We start from the raw sequence: 10,569 nt of genomic DNA, 5'->3' as shown, positions 1-10,569 counted from the left end.
ACGCCATGGAAGTGGGAAACGACTAGCGCCACCCCGCGCGACTAGCGCCACCCCCCACCCTTGCAAAAAATAAAAATGAAAGATACGACTTGCTGCACTGGGCTTACTCTTAATAGGACACTCAGAGAAAGCTTAGAAGTATCTCAAGCTATCATTTGCCCCTAACAATTAAGCCATGCTTTTGGTTTTATTCTGTATACTCTAAGCATTCTAGAAATGTTAGCTCTTATTCTTCATCTTCATCATCTTTGGGATAATACTTCCACAGACTAGTGCAAATTCTCTGTGAAGTGGTAAAGGGTTACATTGAAAAAAATACACACACACACACACACACACACAGATTCTTTATACATATATAGAGAATTCCAGTGTGGTTAGATTACAGTAAATGAGAAAACAGTGGTAGGAGGTATATCAAAACAATGCGTCTGAGCCAGACTGCGTCAGGCAGAGAAGGCTTTGGAAAGAGGATGTATTTCATCAAAACACTCACTTCAGATCCTCTTTTACTGGCTTTCCTTTTAAAGCTTGTTCTCTTCTTCTTCCGATTGGAAGCCTTCAGAGAGTTCTGTGGGGAAGAAGGTGACACCTGAGCCCAGCCGGCAGACGGTCCCCCCTAGCTTTCCCATGCAGAACCATGTAGAAGGTGATGGCAGTACATGCTGTTCGACCGCATGCTTCTCATGCTTTGACACTTCCAAGCCACTGTTCATGGGTAAGCCACAGACAGAAACCAGTCGGGTGCTTCAGAGCGAGCGACCGACTCCCCACCACACGGAGAGGCAGGGAGTTAGAACCCTGGAGGCTCTCATGGACTCACATAACAACACATGTTATACCTGCCAACCCTCCCAGTAAAAATGGAAGAATCCCAAATTCTCTGAGGGGCTCCAGTCTCCCGCCCAACCAGGTCCGTCTCCCGCCCAACCAAGTTCAAGTTCATCTCCTGGTATGGAGATCACCTATGTGGAAATGTAAAAAAGGAGGCCATTTTTCATGTTTTTCTTTTTTTTTTTTTTTCCACTGTTGACTTTTTTTTTTTTTTTTTGGTAATGACTGTTTTAAGTAATGGTCATAAAGTGACTCAATGGAACTTCGTGATCCAACTATCCTCTCAGCATTGATGGTTGAGTTATAAAATGTGGAGATAAGACTCGACCTTCGGTTACTCATAATAGTAGAGTAGCAGTCATTCTCTTTCTTCCCCCGCCCCCTTTCTGAAGACCCCTTGGTTTAAAAAGTCTTCCCTCCCCTGGTAGCCTTGATTTTTTCTTCTCATCCAAGTGCCTCTAACTTGTTGAAGCCCAATGACTCCAAATTTACTTTCCCTGTCTCTCTCTTTCTGGGGATCTTATGCACTGTAACTTTGTGATTACTTCAAACTAACCATTTACTCTTAATATTTGATAGAGATGCTTTGAGAAGAACCTCCCTCAGGGGGACAGTCACAGCGCATTTGCTAAAGACAAGCAAAACCAGATTGAATTAGCGGAGAGTCGATAACTAATTAGATTGCCCTCTTCACAAAGGCAAATATGACTACCACATCCTACATGTTTAACAAAGTGGTGAAAGCTTGGAATGCAGAACTCTTAACTTAAAAGTTTATAGAAGTATATACACATGCGTCGTTTGAGCAGTTAAGGGTTTTCAAACAGCTTGACGGAACTTAGATATCTATTCTTCTACTATTTAAGGTATTTTTTTTCTTAGAGCATTCAAAGTAAACCTTAGTCTAGAGTACCTACATTAATACATCCAAGCTAGCAAGATTAAAACCATTTAATTTTTATTTTACTTTCATTTGGACCTCAAAAAAATTAAGTCGACTTATGGCCTGTGCCCGTGAACGATGAAGGACACTTTCTTGAACCATCATCTGTCTCAAGATTTTCTTCCCTCATCACGTTAAAAGAGCTTCAGGTTCTCTGAGTCCCACCAAGAGAGACCCAGAAGCTCACGGGTTTTCTAGACTCCAGCTTATTTCTCATCTCTCGTTCTAGACTACGCTACCCCTGCGGAGAGATGCCCCAAGTTTCCGAATTCTTCTTTACATGGACCTATTATCATGCTCCTCTTTGGGGCGACTTCTTCATTATTAAAGTATTTGCTATATTTTGACAACTTTCAGTTTGTTTAAAAGGGAAAAAAATAATTTGGAGTCTTTAAACATTTAATGAGCCAAATGATCCATGAAGAATGCTAGAAACTATTAGGCTGGCAGAGGCAGTATCTACCTGAGGTCAATTAATGATGCTGAGTGGTTCTCAGCCGTCAGTGCACATTAGCCTTACCCAGAGAGCTTTTAAAAAATGCTGATACCCGGGCCCCATTGAATATTTGTATTTAATTTATTTGGGGGTAAAACCCGGGCCAAGATACTTTTTAAAAAGGTCCCTGGACAATTCTAATGTGTAGCCAGAGTTGAGAACCTCTGTCTGAAGTAGAAAGAGGGGAGTGAATAGACATATGTTCTATGATAAAGTAGAAGCTCTATGGGGTAATGACCTTGAGCTGTGGCATCCAACAGACTGGCTGTGAATTCCGGATACCCCTGTATCTTAGATCTGTGACTTTGGCAAAGTCAGTCAAACTTTTGAAATAACAGTTTCTGAATTTTAAAATGAAGGTGATAATACCTACCTCACAGAAGAGTTGTGAAGTTTAAACGAGAAAAAGTATGTGAAGCTGTTAGCTTGATATCCATCCCATGACAAGGACTTCCATAAATGTTAGTTGCCTCGTTCACAGCTGTATATCCCCAGCACCTAGCACAAATGCCTGGCACATAGTATGCACTCAAATCATTGTTGAAATAATGAATCAATATTATTAAAATTCACAACACTTACTGAGTCTTTCCTGATTTGGGAAAGGATCCTTAGAGAGTGGAATGCCTGTCTCCTAACTTTTTTGTGGTTTTAGTTCATTGACTGCCAAGAGCAAAGCAGGATGCACGCCAAGTGCTTGCAGAAACACACTATGGTTCTCGGTTCTTGACAGGATTCAATAATTAAACTCCAAGAGAAAGGTCTAACGGATCAGGCTAAGAGTGTCTCCTAAACTTGCCTGATCATAGAAATCAGAGTTCTTCCAGTGAGTCTGTCTATCAGGCACGTTTGGGAAACAGAGAGTTAGAAAAACACACCAAAATAAGGCTTGATGTCTGAAAACAGAGCAGGCAAGGAACTCAATTCTAATAGGGAACAGACACACAAAACAGCTTTTTAAAAACACAGATGTAGCAAATACAAGTGCTTCTGAGCCTCACCGAGCCAAATGCATCTGAGGCTTCTTCATCTCACAGAACCAGGGGCAAAGCTCAAGCAGTGGTTGACTTACAGTACCTGGACGCTTCTATTTGAGCTCTGAGTAAGCTTACAGCCCTACGGATAGGCAAATAGCAAAAGATAAGCAGTATGGAATTTCACAGCACACCTCACAATTCCTGAGGCTTCCTTCTGTTCATGTGTAAATATGTATCTCTGTCTCAATATATAGCTTCTTTTAGAAGGCAGCACGATTCAGTGAGGAACCGATGGATGTGAAGGCAGATTTGGGTTGTGGTCCAGCCATGTGTGACAAGACCAGTCACCTAGCTTGGCTAAATACAGTATTCCTTCCCCTGCCTGGGCCAGTATTATTGTGAGAATTAAAAATACAATACTTTTCAAGAACGTGAAAATTTTATCAGGACGTTATTGTGTAGAATTGTTGGTGATAGATTCAAGAAACCTGTAATACCGATCCTGTGTTCTAAAACAAAGCATCCGTGTTGTCAAGGGCAGCTCACTCAGTGACACGAAGGGTTCGCTTGGCGAGCAAGTTCAACACTATCAAGTCAGTGAAACACTGAGCCCTCATGTGGATGTTTGCATGCTTCTGATTCCAACAACATTCACCCCCTGTCCATTATGTGCCGACTCTTTTGTTAAAATCCTAGTAAAAGAAAAAAGGCTTTTTTGTTTTCTTATACCAGGTATCGGGACAGTCTTACCTTGCCACAGAAATAATCTTATCAACGAAATCTTTATCATAGCATGACTCCTTCCTGGGCTGTTAAGAAATGCGTACGGGTGAATCACTCCACCGAGAATGAAACCTAATTACTTCGTATTACTCTTTAGAAATTTTTCCAGGTTATGGGATTGCAAGGACTGGTTATAATAACAGATCCGAAGAGAAGATATCTCATTTCATCATCCCAAATGAAGCCTTCAGCTAGTGTATGCTGGACAAAACTCTGACAGATAATAGGAGAATCATGGCCTTTGTCGAAGAGTGTTCTCACTGCCCTCCTCCAGCTGCACCACTGGGACAAAGGTTGTTTTGAGGATAGGCAGGCAGAAGAATAAAGAAAACTCATTCCGAAAGTTACGGACAGGGTCTCGGCAGCTTCTCGGACACATTTGGCTAAAGCACAGCAAGTATTACTTAACCTTTAGAGCTGATCAAAAGAAAGAACTTGGACAATTTTGAGGAATATTGTTGGTCATTGCTATTACACGTCATCTCTCTTGCATTTTAGATATCTAATCATAAGAAATGAGAAAGGACTAGCATGAAGAAAGCCCATACGAGGCTAGGAAAGAGTTGACCATGGCCCTTTTATAAGAAGACCACTGGAAGCAATGTAAATATCCATCAGTAGGGAGTTGGCTAAATAAACTAATATTTCCATAGTATAAATTATATACAGTCGTTAAAAAATGAGTTAAATCTGTATGTATGAATACAGACTTTTCTCCAAGATTTATTTTTTCACTAGGAAAGGTAAGTTTTAGAGTATTATGTGTAGAATGATGTCATTCATTAAACACACACACCTCTAATCTCGTACAAGTTGACCCCATAAAATATTCATATAACACAGGTCTTGTTCCTTCAGCCAAAGCACTTACGCTAGTATTAGAACATCTTTACATCTTTACCTTGTTTATCTAATCAAAATATCATCCTTTACCATTTTCAGTGTAGAAGAGAAAAACTGACACCTGTAACATTAAATATAACTTTGACTTCAAATATATCAACAGATTCAGGCTTGATCTTAAAATTTGATTTTCTTTTAAATCCTTAAAGTCATCTACCTTCTATTCTATTTTACTTCTAGGTCTCTCTAAATAATTTGGTGATGAAACTCAGAAATCGTCCAGACAGCCCTCATTCTCCTTACCATTGGGGTTTCACACAGCTCCCAATTCCACGACTGGTTTTGAAGAAATTATCCATTCAGAGCCAGCCCTTGTCTAACAGAGAAGGATGATAGGTGGTTTGGTTCCAGCTCTTTACAATCCACTTTTCCTGACCATTTCACTGCCAAGTTGATTTCTTTTACTCCTCCACTCTAGAGTCACTTTTTGAGATACAAACATCACCAAAAAAACTGACTATACGGTGCTCCATCTTACTACTGCTCTCGATATGTCCTAGGAACTTGCATTGTCCTTCCTCACCCTTCTTCTCCATGACACACCCTGCACATTCTTCAAGACCAAGCCCAAATGACATATTTCCAGTCTGGCCTACACTGATCTCCACGACTGAAACTGTGCTCAACCCCACTCCGCGTTTCCACTGGGTTTCTACATCTTAAGGGGCATTCTCTGTCTTAGACGTGTAGGCTTCTCGTTGACCATTGCTGGTGATTTAGCCAACCCGTCTGGTCCCTTCTTGCCATCCTTTGAGTATCTCTCCTACAAGATGCACAATGATCAAAGAGGCAAACCTTCCCAGATATCCGAAGGCCGCTATGTGGCTGAACTGCCCTTCCCGAATCTACAGACGCGCTTCCCAATGATTTAGATTATTGTGTCTATTTTCCCCACTGGAGAGTATGCCCTTTGTGGACATCAGATGAATAGCTGATTCATCTTTGGACCTCCCACTACATATAACAGCATCTTTGAGTATGGTTAATTAAATGTTTCCTTAATACTATTAAGATTATCTTCTTTAGCATATTTTTAAGCAGCATTATAGAATATAGAAATATATATAGCTATATGGAAAACACATATACATGTGTATATATCTACAGAGAGAGACATAGTAAGCAGCATTATAGAATATAGAAATATATATAGCTGTATGGAAAACACATATACATGCATATATATCTACAGAGAGAGACATAGAGAGAGAAAGATAGATAGATAGATAGATAGATAGATAGATAGATAGATAGAAAAATTCAGAAAGTTGGGGAAACATGTTATCTGCTTTCTCCATCTATCTTCCAAATTCTATCATTTTCCAAGGTCTCCAATGAATTCTAATCTTACTGTTTCCACATCATAGCTAACAGGTTTTCACCCATACTCCATACTCTACAAACTATGATCTTGATTGTCATCAATGATCTGGTCCCAAACACAAGGACTTTTCTCAATCCTTATTATTTTTTTGCTGTCTACAGAATTTAACATTGATGATTACCCTATTTTCTTCCCATTTTTAATAATAAAATTCTGTGCCATCATAGCCTGTGCAGGATTCTCTTCCTCCTTCCACTATCTGGGTGTGGATGCTCATCTAGTCTTCTTCCATCCTTTTCTTCAACAAATGAATGGACTTCACTCTCTGCCGTGGAATAGACATCATGCTAGCGAGCATGCAATCCCACCACGATGTAAAATACAACAGTTACAGTAGTATTTAGAGGTACGCTTGGGAGCAGAATAGACGGCAGGTTGTGGCCTCTATTCTGTCTCTTTCTACTCTCATTAGAAATCTCATCCTCTTTCCATTCTCTTTCATTGTAATACAGAGGGCTCAGGGATCAATAACGTCTGTCCTGACTCCTACGTGACCGTCCAATGTTTTCATCTGTTGATAGACAGCTTTGCTCGATACCCTGCACCTTTGAAAGTCAACAAGAAGGAAAATGACAAGAGCTAATGTTTACTGAGCATTTACAACAAGCCAGGGGCTATTCTACATACTTTACCTATTTTGCTTTTTTAGCTCATCAGTCCTCATGAAAACCCTGTGAATGAGGTACTCACAGATAAGAAGCTGAAACAGAAGAGTTTAAGTTGTTTGTGATATCTGATTGAGCAAGGCTTGCTATAGTAAGTGAGAAGAATGGCATACTATTAAAAGCTTGGTTTCCAGAATCAGAATTCCTGGGTTCAAATGCCACTTTAAGCTATTTAATAACTCTATGGACCCAAATAATTATTTGAGTTCCATGTTCTTCATTTCCTAAGCCTTAAGGTGGGAATAACAGAATACCTGCCTTATAGGGTACTGTGATAATAAAATGAGATACTGAATGTCAAATACTCAAATTATTTCCTAACATATAAAAGTTAGCTCTCTTTATTCTTTTTATTACAATACCCCGAAACATAGAAGACAATAAAAAGGAGCATAATGAAAAACATCTGGACTACAACATTCAGATTGTGAACTGTAAATACCATTGCCCATTAAAAGTACCCAAGACTCCTTAGAGAAATGTCTGGTTCCAGGCGTGGACAGGAAATGCACAAGATGAGCCTGGCACATGGTGCTATTATCAAAACCAAGGATGCTATCAAAAACATCATGCCTCCTAAAAAATGGAGACAGAAGCCACCTAGAAGAGGTTCTAACAGGTCAAAGATGGAACACATGAATATAAAAAGAATAATGATGCCAGTGATTGAAACACATCATGCATCATACATATCACATGATGATGTAAGTTCATAATTTCTCATGGTACTGTCGAAACAACCAGCACTACCAACACCACCATTCTTAGCCACATAATACAACTTGTTAATGTATCAATTAATTATTCTTAAAATTTACAAATAAAAGCAAATACTCAAGCATCTGTCGTGTGCTTGCTGGTATTAAAAAAAAGGTTTATTTCTGGAAAAATCATAGGTGAAATATGAAGAGTGAAACTTGAAAATAACTCTTTGGCAAGCCCAATGATATAACGGATTTAGGTAATAATATTTACTAGATAAAACAATGGGTGAAAGGCTGATGGACACCTTTATGATCCATGGATTAGGATAATAGCTCCTGAGCTCACTGATCAATCTTAACATTGCTAAAATGAAACAACCCAATAAAATGTTCCTTTGAAAGCAACACCATAAAAACACACACCATCACCCATGTATGTAGTCCTTTTGCCAAAAAAACAAAAATTAAACCCAATAGTCCTTTTGCCAAAAAAAAAAAAAAAAAAAATTAAACCTAAATCTGAATCTATATATCTAAATATTATTTTATTAAAAAAAATATATGGGCAGTAAGGGAAATAATTTTAAAACCAAATGAGGATATAATCAGCCAGAATAAAAATATGAGAAACTACAGTAAAGTAACCTAATTTATTCAATAAATACATAGCATAAAAAATAAGAGATGGGATTATAGTAGATTAAGAGAGATTTAAGAGGTATGTCAACAAAAAGGCAGTTGTGGACTTTGGATCCTGATTTGATAAAAAGTCACTGTAAAAATATATATTTGATACAATCGGGAAATAATTTAAGAAATTAATCATTTCAATGGGTGAGCTAATAGTATGTGGTTGTCTTTCTAAAATGTTATATTTGAGAGAAGCAAAATGATGTATTGACAGATTAAATGATATGCTAAGATTTACTTTAAAACGCTCTAGGTCAATGAAAAGAACAGGGAAGATTTCCACTTCCAGGAAGACAGAGTAGGTAGGGATGTCAGGGGAAAAATGGACATGGCTAAGAAAAAAATAGCATGAGGGATATTCATGGTAACAGACCGCTCTGTATCTTGGCTGAATCAATGTCAACATCTGGTTTTGATATATTGTACTACCATATTACAAGGTATTACCATGAGGGGAAAATTTGAAAAGGGAACACGGGATCTCTCTGTATTACTTCTTACAACTGCATGGGAATCTCAAAGTAAAAAATGCAATTTAAAAAATGGAGATTATGGTGTGGCAGGGGATAAATGAAATCACAATGACAGAAAAATTCATGATTATAGAGGAATTCATTATAGTCTCTCTCTGTTCACTTGCTTAAAATTTCCATAACGAGAAGAGTTTTAAAGTTTAGAAAAGTAAATTTACAAGTCCCCTGCAAAGTGGTATCATCTTCTGATTTTCCCAACTGGTCTATCTCCAGTCTTTTAAAATCCCTTACCACTAGGTCATCATCCTACACACCTGTGCTAGTTGTTTCTTTCTAAAATAAAAATTTTGCTCTATCGCTCCTTGGCTTAAGAAGATAAAGTTTGCATGTAAGAAAAACTCTCCCCAAGCCAGGCCTGAGCGACCTCACCCTCCTCTCCCACACGCCCCCTGCATAAATTTTCCACTGCAGTCAAGCTAGTCTCGGTTCCATGAATATAATTTTGGGCCCAGTACCCTTGTTCATGTCATTCTCCTGCCTGTTATTTCCTCTCTTCTTCCCTGATCTAAATCCCGGCCATCTTTAAGAAGCAGAATGAAACTCATCTCCTTCATGAAGTTCTCTCTGATCTTTCCTTACAATAACTTACAACATGGTTGTTCAGAGCAAGGATCATGTATTACATCACCATGCCCAGTCGCCTTCCTGATACCATCGAGGTTTTCGATGAAAACGTGCTGATTTTAACTGAATATTTAATATAAAGCTCATGGAGAGATGATTGAGTGTTAGAGGAAGAAACACAGAAAGAAGTGAAAATATTTAAGAGATTTTAAAATAACACTAAATTGGAAATCAATACACTTGAATTTCAGATGGAGTACTTCAAGCCGCTATGTCTCCTTGCCTTGGGCAACACATTAACATCTCCTGGCATCAGCTCTAAAATGCAAAATGAAAGGACTAGATTCCTATTTTCTCATGTAGAGATACTGTACTTGCCTTTGGAAAAGAATTTCACAAGGACTCCCATGGATTACAAGATTATTCCCAACTGTGACTCATTCATTGAGTCTAACTTTACATAAAACACTCAAAACAAAACAGTGTCCCTGATCCAAGTTTTTAAATAAAACCGAGTCAATGAGAATAAACTGCATGATGATTTCGGAGACCATGTAAAAAATAAAGGAGGGCTGTCATATCTTTTAAAGATACTACATTCAATAACACTTCCTAAAGGAGGTATGATCTCGTAGCGTTAAAAGTCTGCCATCCCATAACTTGGAGCTAACTGTCTAAGATGTATAGTACAAGGCGGAAATTTTTCTATTAAAGATTATGCTTTTGTTGAGAAACCACCGAGGTGTCCCAGGACATTGTAGCAGAGACCCTCTAGGACAGAAAATACGATGAGGATTCAATACAGTGTGAGATCAGGCATTAAGAGCACAAATTCTCCTTTGCCTTAAGGAAAGAAGGTTGCTCTCTATGCAGGCCTTGTACATTTAGGAAGGTCATGCCCCACAGTCTGCTGGGGCAGGGCGGAAGTGGTGGCACTCTGAACCAAACGAGGAAGCCTGCACAGTCTGCCCTCACACTCACTCCCTGGGGGTGCCCAGGCTGGAAGAGAAGAGAGGTGTACGGGAATCAGCTGTGCCCTCCACTGTACTTGAGGAAGTCAGGAGAGGACCCCAAGAGAACACCCGAAACACAG

At 39.0% G+C, this 10,569-nt stretch overlaps 1 protein-coding gene across 1 annotated transcript in view; it reads right to left on the bottom strand.

The window, feature by feature from the left end:
• DGKI (diacylglycerol kinase iota) overlaps positions 1 to 10,569 on the bottom strand; it is a 200,818-nt gene that overhangs the window by 189,895 nt on the left and 354 nt on the right. The window contains exons 2-3 of the mRNA XM_025045818.1: positions 497 to 571; positions 90 to 92 (exon numbers count right to left, since the gene is read on the bottom strand). Coding sequence (XP_024901586.1) covers positions 90 to 92; positions 497 to 571 — 78 coding nt within the window. The remainder of the gene's footprint in view (positions 1 to 89; positions 93 to 496; positions 572 to 10,569) is intronic.

The sequence above is a fragment of the Pteropus alecto genome, unplaced genomic scaffold (genome assembly GCF_000325575.1).
Source record: "Pteropus alecto unplaced genomic scaffold, ASM32557v1 scaffold22, whole genome shotgun sequence".
Taxonomy (NCBI): Eukaryota; Metazoa; Chordata; class Mammalia; order Chiroptera; family Pteropodidae; genus Pteropus; species Pteropus alecto.
The sequence above is the reverse complement of the archived record's forward strand: the minus strand, read 5'-3'. Positions and strand labels throughout refer to the sequence as shown.